The sequence below is a fragment of the Brassica oleracea genome, chromosome C2, assembly GCF_000695525.1.
Source record: "Brassica oleracea var. oleracea cultivar TO1000 chromosome C2, BOL, whole genome shotgun sequence".
In the NCBI taxonomy this organism is placed as follows: Eukaryota; Viridiplantae; Streptophyta; class Magnoliopsida; order Brassicales; family Brassicaceae; genus Brassica; species Brassica oleracea.
Genome location: NC_027749.1, coordinates 3,764,793 through 3,779,225, shown reverse-complemented (window position 1 = coordinate 3,779,225; position 14,433 = coordinate 3,764,793). Strand labels below are relative to the sequence as shown.

The following is a 14,433-nucleotide window of genomic DNA, read 5'->3' as shown; positions in this document are numbered from 1 at the left end:
TCAGAAAATGAAACAGTTCGATGGACAACACCATTGGGTCTTCCTGTTGTGCAACCTTATCTCCAAATGGGAACAAAACTCGTAAGTCTTCCCTAAAGTGAATAGAGGAGATATCATTGTGCAAACACCTTTGCTCTTGTCTGTTGAATTTTAATGTAATGGATGTCTTTTTCTTCAATGCAGGTAAAGACGTCCCTCCAAACCTTATCGCTACAGCGTGAAACTGATAAGGTCTGGCCTCAGCTTTACCTTTATTTTGCATATAAACAAAAGATACGGTACAGAAACAGAGTCTGGTGCTGGCTTATTCTCAGAGAGAGTTTTGTGGGTATTGTTTTTTTTTTTTTGCAGGTCATTGTCAGGCGACAAAGGACAGCTTTTCCTCCAAATTTTATTCACTCCCTCGACGGGTCTCATATGATGATGACTGCAGTTGCCTGCAAAAGAGTAGGCGTGTGTTTTGCAGGTAAAATCTTTTTTTTGGATCTCCATCTTTTCTCTCGAAACGTTGATCTTGTGTCAACTAACGCATTGCTTGTGTAAAAAAAAAACTATTCTAACAGGAGTTCATGACTCGTTTTGGACACATGCGTGCGACGTTGATAAATTAAACAAGATATTACGGGAAAAGTTTGTTGAGCTGTATTCACAACCGATACTAGAAAATGTAAGCTTCACCATCTGTCTCCATCTTCAGCTGGTTCAGGGTATAATGGCTTGGGGAAGTCTGATCATGACATAGCTGTCTTTGTTTTTGTTTTTATCAACAGTTGCTGGAGAGCTTTGAGAAATCATTTCCTCATTTGGAGTTTCCTCCTCTGCCTGAGAGAGGAGATTTGGATCTAAAAGTGGTGTTAGAGTCGACTTATTTTTTCAACTGATAAAGAAGTCACTGGCTTCACTAGATCCTCTGAGAGATCTTCCAAGAAACAAGATGAAAGAGAACAGAGTATCATCCCAAGGCTTGAGCTTTGTGTGTAAAAAGGAGACAAGCTTCTTGCGAGGACCAGATCTGGAGAAAAGCTCATGCGTTTGTTTACAGAGACACAGAGAAAGATAGAGTAACAGAAAAAGCTTTGATACTTTTGTTTCCACAATGTGCTGACGAAGCTTTTACTCGGAAGATATAAGAGTAGTAGCTTCTGAGGGTACCGTAACTTGGTTAGGTTCTATTTGATGTTGTGTTGTAAACCGGTCGGTACTTCTACGGTACACTGCATGGGGGTGGGTTTGTATAAGAGATGGATTAACTGAGAAACAGATTTGGAAGTTAATTTTTCAGGATATAGATACAAAGTATATTTAATATCCGTCCGTGTTCTAAAAATTGGTTTAGTTCGGATGGAAAATAAAAATAGATTGATTTTTTGAATAATCTTTTGAAAAATAGGTTCAGTCAAAGAATCAGTTTAGATACTCGAATAACCAATAATTTTGCATAAAATGTTTTATTTTTCTTTTGACGTCCCAAAATGTTTAATGTCAATTCTCTCGAATAGTTATTTTAAAAATTTTATCATAAAAATAACATTTAAAGTTTTTGTCACAAAAATAATATCCAATAAAAAAAATGATCAAAAATTTTTTTTTTTTTTTGAAAATTTTAATTTTTTTTTTAAAAGTTTAAAATTATATCTTTAAAACCTCATTTTTTTTACTCTAAACCAAAATCTAGATTAGTTAAACTTAAGATATAAATGTATTTTTACTCTCTAATAAAAAAATTGATCATTTTCTAATTAAAAACTATATTTGTGACAAAAACTTAAAAAAATATATCTTAGAAAATTTCTGATATTTAATTATTGTCTAACATTTTCTAAACAATGTTTTTAAAAAAAAAAATCATGTTATTACAAACAATAAGAAATATTAAATAGAATTCCACATCCCATAATAGAACTGGTAAATTAACTGATATTTACAAGACAAATTAAAGATCTAAAGACTGATTAATATTTCCTAATTTAAAGAAGTTGTTTTATTTGATCCCAAGTGTTGTTGTTGTTGTTAGAAAAGAAATGATCCATTTTTACTTAAAAAAAAAAAAGAAAGGAACGAAGCAGCGGAGCTCGTCGATCAGCTAAGCGATTCTTTTGCCCGCTGGATCGAACTAACAAGTCTCCCTAGAATGGCTTCGTTTCGTGATTTGTGCTCCTCTTCTTTGTGATACTGCGAAAGGGAGTCTCAAGAGAATCAATTCAGGCCTCGTTTGATTCAGATCTACTCTTTGCTGAAAAAGCGATGAAGTCCGGTAGCGCGGCGAAATTGATAGTAGAAGCGTTGCTTCAGCGGTTCCTCCCTCTCGCTAGACGCCGAATCGAGACAGCTCAAGCTCAGGTTCGTCTCCTCCTCCTCCTCCTCCTTCTCAATAAGCTTCCTTCCATATCTTATTGGTTGTGGTGATATGTTTGCAGGATGGACAGTACCTTCGCCCATCAGATCCTGCTTACGAGCAGGTCCTCGATTCCTTGGCCATGATTGCGCGTCACACTCCTGTTCCTCTTTTAGAAGCTCTTCTCAAATGGAGGGAAAGGTGTGTGTGTACATCTCATTCTGTTACATTCACGTTTAATTACGGGCTTCCGACTTAAAATCAATCGGCAATTAGTGGATCGACAATTAGTTGATTGGCCATAACCTTTATATATTAGCTAATGTCCCATTGAATTCCTGATATGTGGGATTACTTAACGGTCAGAAATCTTGGAATTTGGGCTCTGATACCACGATAAGTTTCTTGGGATTCCAGCTTAAAACCAATCGGCAATTAGTTAATGTCCCAAATTCAATGTGGGATTATCTCTAATACATTCCAATGTTCCATTTTTGATCTTCTTCTTGCATTATTTTAGCTTGAATCGTTGATCTCTGAACTATTATTAATGTTTCTATTTTTTTGTTTTTGTGGATTTTTATCTGCCTTGCAGTGAATCACCTAAAGGTGCAAACAATGCATCCACTTTCCAGAGAAAGGTATTTTCTTTTTTGACTTTTCACAAGGCTAAGTCCTCGAGTTTTAGTAACTCTCTGTTTCTTAGTACTCTTTACTTCGCTTTAAGACCACTATTAGTATCCATGGTTTTTGATTATTCAGTTTATCAAATTCTGTTTTCATTTTTTTTTTTCTGATATATGGTTTGTTACGTTACTTGAATCAGCTGGCTGTCGAGTGCATCTTCTGCTCAGCTTGTATTCGCTTTGTGGAGTGTTGCCCGCAGGAAGGGCTCACCGGTTTGTTAGTTTCTCTTTTTCTGTTTATTTCCAAAGATGTGTGTAATGCGTGTTGCTAAACGAGGAACTTTTTGCGTGAATGGCAGAGAAGCTATGGTCTGGACTTGAGAATTTTGTTTTTGATTGGCTAATTAACGCTGACAGGTAGTGGTTTCGGAATCTCGAGCTGCTGAAATCTATATGATTTTCCAATCAGTATGCTTTTATCCTTTGGCAATTTGCTTAAGTTCTGGGTGCTCCTCCGTTGCAGGGTTGTTAGCCAAGTAGAATACCCATCGCTGGTCGATTTGAGGGGTCTTCTTCTTGACCTGGTTGCTCAGCTCTTGGGTGCACTATCCCGTATTAGGTATTTCATCTTGTAATGTTAGTTGTTAACAGTCCTCCAAGCATGCTAAATTATAAATGAAAAGTTGGATTTATTTTCACAAGTTTAGTTTGTGAAAGCAGTGATCCAGTTTTGAGCCGCAACCTCGACCAGTCTAATCCTTTATTACTGTGATTTTTCACTAACAGATTCAGCTCTGTCACTGAACGGTTTTTCATGGAGCTCAATACCCGCCGGATTGACACAAGTGTTGCAAGAAGTGAAACTCTCAGCATCATTAATGGGATGCGATACTTAAAGCTTGGGGTATGTCTCTTTTTTTCTTAGGAAATGCAGATTCAGGAAGCGAACGTGACATTATGTTTATTTCCAGGTTAAGAGTGAGGGTGGGCTAAATGCGTCTGCCTCCTTTGTAGCTAAAGCAAACCCTCTTAACCGTGCTCCCCACAAGCGTAAAAGTGAGCTTCATCATGCGCTTTGCAATATGCTTTCTAACATCCTGGCGCCACTTTCCGATGGTGGTAAAAGCCAGTGGCCTCCTTCAGTCGCAGAGCCTGCGCTGACACTTTGGTATGAGGCTGTTGGACGCATCAGAGTGCAGCTAATTCATTGGATGGAGAAACAGAGCAAGCATCTTGGTGTACGTCTATCTGATTTTATATCAGTTTATTATCATTTCCTTGTTATTTCAGTCCTTAATATGTATAATTGGGCAAATAGGTTGGCTATCCGCTGGTGACTCTTCTTCTCTGTCTCGGAGACCCGCTTATATTTCATCATAATTTAAGCTCTCACATGGAACAATTGTACAAGCTTCTGAGAGTAAGTTTGCCTGCACTCAGAATTTAAATTAAGTAAGAATGCACGAGAGTAGTTGTCCTGTCTGCACACCCTGAGGACCTGTGACTACATTGGCTTCTTATTAAAGCCTGTTCCTGGTAGTATATATATCTTGGTTTCACTCATTATAGTACATACTGTGCATTTTTCAGGATAAGAACCATCGTTACATGGCACTTGATTGTCTTCACCGGGTGTTGAGGTTCTATTTAAGTGTCTATGCTGCTACCCAGCCACCAAATCGTATATGGGATTACTTGGATAGCGTGACATCACAGTTGTTAACAGTTCTGAGAAAAGGAATGCTCACTCAAGATGTCCAACAAGATAAACTCGTTGAGTTTTGTGTGACCATAGCTGATCATAACCTTGACTTCGCCATGAATCACATGTTACTAGAACTGTTGAAACAAGATAGTCCAAGTGAAGCAAAGATTATTGGTATTCGCGCTTTGCTTGCCCTCGTTATGTCACCTTCAAGCCAGTATGTTGGCTTGGAAATATTCAACGGTAACCTGTTAACCTGAATTAGGTCGTTAGTTGGTTGTAATAAACCTTTCTTTTCATACACGTAACTTGTCTTAATGTTCCTTAACAGGCCATGGAATTGGCCATTACATACCAAAGGTGAAAGCAGCAATTGAGTCAATTTTAAGATCCTGCCACAGGACTTATAGTCAAGCTCTTCTAACATCATCAAGGACTACAATAGGTAAACTTACTTTTACTTAAAAGCTTACTCTGGTGTACATGGTTTTTGTGGGGAGGGTCAAAGATGACCAAATCTTGTAGGTGTTTATAGCGTGTTTGCTTTTTCTCATTTCTAGGTAGGATTCTCTAGCTAATACTTCCTCCTGAAAACATTTATTGGTAACCTTCAAAACAAATGCAGATGCTATTAATAAAGAAAAGTCTCAAGGATCTCTCTTCCGATCTGTGCTGAAATGCATTCCTTATCTGATAGAGGAAGTTGGACGGAGTGATAAGATCACGGAAATAATACCTCAGCACGGTATAAGTATTGATCCTGGAGTTCGAGAGGAAGCAGTGCAAGTCCTGAACCGGATTGTTAGATACCTTCCTCACCGCCGCTTTGCAGTTATGAGAGGGATGGCGAACTTCATCTTAAAGCTTCCTGATGAGTTCCCACTCCTCATTCAAACATCACTAGGACGCTTGTTGGAACTCATGCGTTTCTGGAGGGCTTGCTTAGTAGATGACAGGCAAGATTCTGATGCTGAAGAGGAAAAGAAAACAGACAAGGGAAATGATAGGTTCAAGAAATTGTCTTTTCATCAAGCAGCAGATGCAATTGAGTTTCGCGCAGCTGATATTGATGCTGTTGGCCTACATTTTCTTAGCTCAGTCGACAGCCAGATTCGGCATACTGCGCTAGAATTATTGCGATGTGTACGTGCATTGAGAAATGATATTCGAGATCTCATGATTCAAGAGCACCCAGACCATGTTATGAAATTTGAAGCTGAACCCATATACATGATCGATGTCTTGGAAGAACATGGGGTAAGTATCTTCTGTGCATATCTCACTCTTTAAGAGGCTCTAGGCGGGCAATGGTACATTTCTGGCTGTATGGAAATTTTGAGATTGTATCCTCTTTTTCTTCTATTCATAGGATGATATAGTTCAAAGTTGCTACTGGGATTCTGCCCGTCCATTTGATTTGAGGCGAGATTCCGATGCCATTCCTCCCGATGTTACTCTTCAATCCATAATCTTTGAGAGCCCTGATAAGAACAGATGGGGTCGGTGTCTCAGCGAGCTTGTTAAATATGCTGCTGAGCTCTGCCCACGCTCTGTTCAAGAAGCCAAGTAAGTATATTTCTTAGCTGCATTGTTCTGTGTGTGTTTTACTAGTATCTTTTTGAACTACATCATCCTTGGTGTGTTTTCTTGTCTCCTGTATGAAGTTTTTTGATACCTTCTTCTCTGACCGTCAACATTCTCCTAAATCATTCAAAACAGGCAAAGTCTATAAGGGCTAGAAAAGTAAGGTTCATGAATCAACAGGCCTCTCAAATAAAAAAGATATGTCCTAGTCTAACATGCAGATAAAATTTTACTTTGGTGTGGGAACTTTACGAATTTTCTTCTATGAAAGGAAAACCTTAGTGGCTGTATTTATGCAAGCACTATTGCTTTTCGCATTATAAAAAAAAAAACTGTTTGTTTCATTTTAATGACATACCTCTTTTGCTATTATTAATTTAATTGACATGACGAAAACTAAGGTTCCCTTCTCATCTTAGGTCTGAAATTATGCACCGCCTTGCCTGTATTACACCTATTGAGTTAGGCGGAAAGGCTAGTCAGTCACAAGATACAGATAACAAACTGGATCAATGGCTTCTGTATGCTATGTTTGTCTGTTCGTGTCCACCTGATGGAAAAGATGCGGGTAGCATTGCGTCAACCAGAGAGATGTACCACCTTATTTTCCCTTATCTAAGATTTGGGTCAGAGACTCACAACGTAAGTGTTTTTTTGTCCTTGCGTTTAAAATTTGAATCTTTTCTCCTAGGTAAAATTTTCAACAATGTTTTCTTTATATTTGCTCTCATGTAGCATGCTGCAACTATGGCCCTCGGGCGCTCGCATCTGGAAGCATGTGAAATCATGTTTAGCGAGCTAGCATCTTTCATGGACGACATTTCATTAGAGACGGAGACGAAGCCAAAGTGGAAGGTATGGGTATTGGAAGTTTGTAATTTGGCTGAATGAATATATCAAAATGAACTAAAACTAGCTAAGCAAAATGATTGAGAAAACATTAAAAAAGGAAGAGCAATCGCATGGATGAAAAATACTAGAGCACTGCCATTATTTGTACCCTCTTTGTGACTTTATTGAGCTTCATGTTGATCTTCAGGGCATATTATGCTACATTTCCCTAGATTGGTTTAGTTTCTTGTGGTAATCCCTTCATCTTGAATTAGAGTTGAGGGAACGGAAGTATTCAGTATTGTCTCAGTAAGGGCTGCTACAGGTGTTAAAAAATGTATGCTTGTGATATGAATGCAGATCCAAAAAGGAGGTCGAAGAGAGGACCTCCGTGTTCATGTAGCTAATATATATCGAACAGTGTCTGAGAATGTCTGGCCTGGAATGCTTGCTCGTAAACCAGTTTTCCGCCTTCATTATCTGAGGTTCATCGATGATTCAACAAGACACATATCGTCGGCACCTCCTGAAAGCTTTCAGGAAATGCAGCCTCTGCGCTATGCACTTGCGTCTGTTTTAAGATTCCTTGCCCCTGAATTTGTCGATTCAAAATCAGAGAAATTTGATGTTAGAAGTAGGAAACGTCTATTCGATCTGCTCCTTTCTTGGTCTGATGATACAGGAAGTACGTGGGGACAGGATGTTGTTAGTGATTATCGCCGGGAAGTTGAGCGCTATAAGACCTCGCAGCATAACCGGTCGAAAGATTCGATAGACAAGATTTCTTTTGACAAGGAACTGAATGAGCAAATTGAAGCCATCCAGTGGGCCTCGTTGAACGCAATGGCTTCCCTTCTGTATGGACCGTGTTTTGATGACAATGCAAGGAAAATGAGTGGCCGTGTGATATCTTGGATAAATAGTTTGTTCATCGAGCCTGCTCCCAGGGTCCCTTTTGGTTACTCGCCTGCTGATCCGAGAACTCCATCGTACTCCAAATACGCAGGAGAAGGTGGACGAGGGACTACAGGCCGTGATAGGCATATAGGTGGTCATCAACGCGTCGCGTTGGCCAAATTAGCTTTGAAGAATCTTCTACTAACAAACTTGGATCTCTTCCCTGCCTGCATTGATCAGGTAAAGTTCTCTCTAACTGAATGTATGGAAGCTGTGTTCATTAATTTTTGTGTGGTAATTGCTAGATAAAATGTCTGATATATCTTGACCAATGATGACAGCTTGTTCATGCAACGATGGTTTAATTGGACTCTTTTAAAACTAGATGAACTAATACAGCTGTACTTTTTCCAGTGTTACTACTCTGATGCGGCTATAGCTGATGGGTACTTCAGTGTGTTGGCTGAGGTCTACATGCGACAAGAAATACCAAAATGTGAAATCCAGAGGCTCTTGAGTCTAATTCTGTACAAGGTAGTCGATCCATCTAGACAAATTCGTGATGATGCTCTTCAAATGCTTGAGACACTTTCAATGCGTGAGTGGGCTGAGGATGGTATAGAAGGCTCAGGAGGCTATAGAGCAGCGGTTGTGGGCAATCTTCCGGATTCTTATCAACAGTTCCAGTACAAGCTCTCCTGCAAACTCGCCAAGGATCATCCTGATCTAAGCCAGCTCCTTTGTGAAGAAATTATGCAGCGTCAGCTTGATGCTGTTGATATAATTGCTCAGCATCAGGTCTTGACCTGTATGGCTCCATGGATTGAGAACCTTAATTTCTGGAAACTCAAGGATTCGGGTTGGAGTGAAAGATTACTAAAAAGTCTGTACTATGTGACATGGCGACATGGGGATCAGTTCCCTGATGAAATCGAAAAACTTTGGAGTACTATTGCTAGCAAGCCCAGAAACATTAGCCCTGTATTGGATTTCTTGATTACAAAGGGCATTGAGGACTGTGATTCAAACGCATCTGCGGAAATAACTGGTGCATTTGCTACATATTTTTCAGTTGCCAAACGTGTAAGTTTGTACCTCGCACGTATATGTCCTCAGCGTACTATTGATCACCTGGTTTACCAACTATCACAACGGATGCTGGAAGACAGTATAGAACCCATTGGTTATGGTGTAAACCGGGGTGATTCCAGTGGAAACTTTGTGCTGGAGTTCTCTCAGGGACCTGCCACCGCACCTCAAGTTGCTTCAGTTGCAGACAATCAGCCACACATGTCACCACTTCTTGTCCGAGGATCCCTTGATGGCCCCCTTAGAAATACAAGTGGAAGCCTAAGCTGGAGAACAGGAGGCGTGGGTGGGAGAAGTGCTTCTGGGCCTTTAAGTCCAATGCCTCCTGAGTTGAACATCGTTCCCGTAGCTACTGGTCGTTCTGGTCAGCTCCTGCCATCGTTGGTGAATTCATCAGGACCGTTAATGGGAGTTAGGAGTTCAACAGGAACTGTGAGGAGTCGCCATATGTCACGTGATAGTGGAGATTATCTCATTGATACACCGAATTCTGGAGAAGATGTGTTGCATTCTGGGATGGCAATGCACGGTGTCAATGCAAAGGAACTCCAATCAGCCTTGCAGGGACATCAACAGCACTCGCTAACCCATGCCGATATAGCTCTGATTCTACTTGCGGAAATCGCGTATGAGAACGATGAAGACTTCAGGGAACATTTGCCTTTGCTTTTCCATGTCACTTTTGTTTCCATGGATAGTTCTGAAGACATTGTGCTAGAGCATTGCCAACATTTGCTTGTGAATTTGCTCTACTCGCTTGCGGGTCGCCATTTGGAGCTCTACGAGGTGGAAAGCAGCGATGGAGAGAACAAACAACAGGTTGTGAGTTTAATCAAGTATGTGCAATCAAAACGAGGGAGCATGATGTGGGAGAATGAAGATCCAACGGTAGTGAGAACTGATCTTCCTAGTGCTGCTCTTTTGTCTGCACTTGTTCAAAGCATGGTCGATGCTATATTCTTTCAAGGAGATCTTCGAGAAACATGGGGAACTGAAGCTCTCAAATGGGCTATGGAATGCACTTCAAGACATCTAGCTTGCCGGTCACACCAGATATACCGTGCGCTACGTCCAAGCGTGACAAGTGATGCATGTGTGGCGCTTCTGCGCTGTCTTCATCGATGTCTTAGCAATCCCATTCCTCCAGTTTTGGGTTTTATAATGGAAATCCTTCTGACGCTACAGGTCATGGTAGAGAACATGGAGCCAGAGAAAGTCATACTCTACCCACAACTCTTCTGGGGCTGTGTAGCCATGATGCACACAGACTTCATCCATGTCTACTGCCAGGTCCTCGAGCTCTTCTCCCGTATTATCGACCGTCTATCGTTCCGTGACAAAACAACTGAGAACGTTCTCTTGTCGAGTATGCCCCGCGACGAGTTCAACAATAATGACTTGGGAGACTTCCAAAGGACAGAGTCTAGAGGGTACGAGATGCCACCGTCAAGTGGAACTCTGCCCAAGTTCGAAGGCGTACAACCTCTTGTTCTTAAAGGACTGATGTCTACTGTTAGCCACGAGTTCTCCATCGAGGTCCTATCAAGGATCACAGTGCCTTCATGTGATTCTATATTCGGGGACACCGAGACGAGACTCCTAATGCACATCACAGGTCTACTTCCTTGGCTTTGCTTGCAGCTTAGCCAAGACCAAGTCATGGCTTCGACTTTACCACTCCAGCAGCAGTACCAAAAGGCATGTTCTGTAGCAGCTAACATTGCTATCTGGTGCCGGGCGAAGTCACTAGATGAATTGGCTACTGTTTTTGTCGCTTACTCTCGAGGCGAGATTAAACGAGTTGATAATCTCCTCGCGTGCGTTTCTCCTCTGCTGTGCAACAAATGGTTCCCTAAACACTCTGCTTTAGCTTTCGGCCACTTGTTGAGACTCCTAAAGAAAGGACCAGTGGACTACCAACGAGTCATTCTACTTATGCTCAAGGCATTGCTCCAACACACTCCCATGGATGCTTCACAGAGTCCCCACATGTACACTATCGTCTCACAGCTAGTGGAAAGCACTCTGTGCTGGGAAGCATTGAGCGTTCTCGAAGCTCTTCTTCAAAGCTGTAGCCCGGTACAAGGCGGTAATCATCCTCAGGATTCCGGTTACTTTGAGAACGGGACTGATCATGAGAAAACGCTTGTACCTCAGACTTCGTTCAAAGCTCGAAGCGGACCTCTCCAGTACACAATGATGGCGGCAACAATGTCGCAGGCTTTTCCTCTCGGAGCAGCTGCAGGAGAATCAGGGATACCTCCGAGAGATGTGGCTTTGCAGAACACAAGGCTGATATTGGGACGAGTTCTTGATAGCTGTGCTCTGGGAAGAAGAGATTACAGAAGATTGGTGCCTTTTGTCACAACGATCGCAAACATGTAAGGTTTTTTAGTTGTATTTGTATGCTTTTCGGAAGTTTTATTAAGAAGCAAAAATGATTTTGTTTGTGAATAGTTTGGTGTTATAGAGACCAAGTGTATTCCAGACATTATTACCACGAGAGTTTTATGCTACTACTTTATATGTTGGTGTTTATTTTCTAGTCATCACAAAATGTAACATATTTTTATCTTTTCAATTAATATTTCATCGTTAGATGAAGTTTAGAAATGAAAATTTTAGATAGGAGACAAAGCAGGCAAGACTAAAAAGATATTAGCAGGCAAGACTAAAAAGACATTATTTCTTAGTAAATTTTAATCAACGCAAACATTTTAAAAGACTTGGTATCATTCCATGAAGACTGCCTCTCCTACAAAAACCTAGCTAACACTCTCTACATACATAATCCGGGAAAACAAATACTCTCCTTAAACACCAACGCTTGAGCCTTGAGCTCATAGTCTTTGCTTAGTTCAACTTTAATGGTTCTAAAACCATTCGTGTTGTCGGCATTGTAAAAAAAAGACCCAACAATATACACAGGAGAACAAAACCTTGGTGTCAAAATAAATTCACCTGCCTGGATATCTATATTATTAAATCTGGAGTATCTTTTGGTATTGTTTGAAAACATGAATAACAGTATAAATAAAAATTGATTGAAAATATGGATAGCAGTATAAAAAATTATAGTATATTTTTAGTAATTTCATTAATATAATTACATTAATTGTTTTTTCATATTTCACTCAGTTTAACAATTTTATTAATTATATTATTTTAACAACACATCACATCATTAATTATATTATCATAATAATAATAGTGCAGATTTTTATTTATTAGTTAATCACATTAACTTTGTGTCAATTATAAAATCAAAATGTTAAATAAATGGGTTTTGCATATGGTTAAACGTTCTGTTTAGTTTTTTTTTTTACTTTTAGTTTCAATCGGTAGAAAATTACGTAGTCAAAAACATAATTCAAAGACATGTTTTGTGAATAAAATAATAACTTAAATCAAAATATTAAAAATGTATTACATTTATTAATGTATTACATTTATTGTCACTTATTTTTTACTAAATAAAAAACTTTTTCTGTTTCACTTAATTTAGCCAAACACATAGAACAAGTCATTTTTATTATTTTGTAAAATCAGTTACGCATGAACATTAGGTATCCATTTAGGTACGGGTTGTTTTTTGTATCTTTTTTTTTTGAAATTAAGCCCCACTTGAATATTTTAAATTTATGTGTGGATTTTGAGTTGTGTACTTTCTGATTCTGGATGAGTTCGGTTCTGATGTATAGAAACCTAAAAATATCTAAATAACAAATGTATTTGAAACGGTTCGGATATTTGTACCAAAAATAATCATATTATCCGATTCGGTCCATGTTTTTTGAATATAATTAATTATATTATGAATCATTAAAATATACAATTAATTATGAAATACAAATATCAATGTATAAAAATGTAAAAACTAATACCCGCGCAGGTAAATTAATCAATTTCTAGTAAATTATTATGTCTAAGATGGTCTCTTACAATGTTCATTTAGACCTTCTTTTCAACCATCCATGATCCATCACAACCCACACTTTAACTGTAGTGTGTGTTGAAGTTTGAAAGGACACGGCTACTCTACCCTCGTAGTTTATTAATGAGCCAACTGGTCCACTTGGTATGTCTGTGGATAAGATGATAAAAGATCCAAAGTTTCATACCTCAAATCGAATTTCGTAATGTATAATATTTATTTGTACTGATCATTAACTGAATCATATCCAATCATACTTTTCTCGACCAGTCTCGTGGTTCCGACTCTAGCTGGACTTACCGGTAGTGGGATTAGTTATGAAATTCTTTTGACCATGATCGATGCTTATGAAACCGTTTACATATAAACTGTGGTGCTGGTTTTCTTGGCTCATGTAATTCTCAAGTTCTATTTTCATTGAAGCAGTATTACAAATTACTACAACATATTTTTTTACTACTATAACATATTGCTACAGTTAATGTTAAAAACATATTACTACAGTTTATTTAAATAAACCTAAATTATTTAAGAAAAGCACTAAACAGTATAAAGTATCAAATAGTTATTCATATAAAAACATATATTGTATGTTACTAGGTAGGCATAAACGATAGCTAATGCCAACGAGAACGACATAGCAGAAAACGAAAACAACTGGTCATAACTCGTGATATATATAGGAGACTATACCTAGCATTCTAGCGGATGAATCAAACAAGTTTATGGAATAAAAGCATAATCAACGCAAACATTAAATTAATTAAATAAACGCAAACTATGAAAACTGTCTCTCTTACAACAACCTAATGCTCTCAACATACTCTGAATAAACCATTGCTCTCGTACGATAATGACCAAGCTTGAACTCATAGTCTCCGTTAACCTCAACCTTAATTTTTCTCAAACCATTCGTGTCGGGATTGTAAATTATAACATTAAAGTCATCAGAATAGTACCTTGGTGCCAAAACAAACTCACCCGTGTGAGTAGAGCCATATATGCGTAACTTTGGTGATCTTCTCCAAGATTCGATACTAAAACTTTTCTTCAACCATCCATGTTTTGGAGCAGCCTGATCTATAACCCACACATTAAATGTGTTTCCGCTAGTATTAGTGGGTCGTATGGCTACTTTCCCCTCGTAGTTTATCAAACTACGTGGAGTACTTGGCATGTCTGCGGGTAAACAAGTTATAAGATCCAAAGTTTCATACCTCAAATCGAATTTCGTCAAGCTCCGTTGGGACAAGTCAGCGCCTGTTCTAACAGCATAGTAAACAACACCATCTATACACACATGACGGCTAGAGTGAAAACTGTGGGGAATGCTACATTCTATCATTCTCCAAGAAGACTGTTCAGCTCCCAATGTGAGTACTTGATATTCAGATAATGGTGATTCCTGACCGTCAGGCTGGTTTTTCGTCAT

General features: G+C 39.0%; 3 protein-coding genes across 3 annotated transcripts in view; 2 read left to right on the top strand and 1 right to left on the bottom strand.

The window, feature by feature from the left end:
• The window catches only part of LOC106325784 (DNA-directed RNA polymerase 2, chloroplastic/mitochondrial-like), a 6,038-nt gene extending 4,750 nt beyond the window's left edge, over window positions 1-1,288 (top strand). Inside the window, exons 15-19 of the mRNA XM_013763830.1 lie at window positions 5-81; window positions 184-231; window positions 352-466; window positions 564-667; window positions 771-1,288. Coding sequence (XP_013619284.1) covers window positions 5-81; window positions 184-231; window positions 352-466; window positions 564-667; window positions 771-881 — 455 coding nt within the window. The 3' untranslated portion in view covers window positions 882-1,288. The remainder of the gene's footprint in view (window positions 1-4; window positions 82-183; window positions 232-351; window positions 467-563; window positions 668-770) is intronic.
• Window positions 1,289-2,012: 724 nt separating this feature from the next.
• Window positions 2,013-11,605, top strand: LOC106325782 (protein furry homolog). Its single transcript, XM_013763829.1, has 17 exons — window positions 2,013-2,340; window positions 2,418-2,536; window positions 2,931-2,976; window positions 3,162-3,234; window positions 3,321-3,378; window positions 3,485-3,580; window positions 3,748-3,865; window positions 3,933-4,199; window positions 4,280-4,381; window positions 4,552-4,909; window positions 4,998-5,111; window positions 5,292-5,923; window positions 6,036-6,232; window positions 6,670-6,892; window positions 6,986-7,105; window positions 7,442-8,218; window positions 8,393-11,605. The coding sequence occupies exons 1-17, from the start codon at window positions 2,245-2,247 to the stop codon at window positions 11,450-11,452; spliced, it is 6,456 nt and encodes a 2,151-aa protein (XP_013619283.1). The 5' UTR covers window positions 2,013-2,244; the 3' UTR covers window positions 11,453-11,605.
• Window positions 11,606-13,797: 2,192 nt separating this feature from the next.
• On the bottom strand, window positions 13,798-14,433 carry LOC106323193 (F-box protein At4g11590-like). The gene has a single exon (XM_013761348.1). The coding sequence runs from the start codon at window positions 14,431-14,433 to the stop codon at window positions 13,798-13,800; it is 636 nt and encodes a 211-aa protein (XP_013616802.1).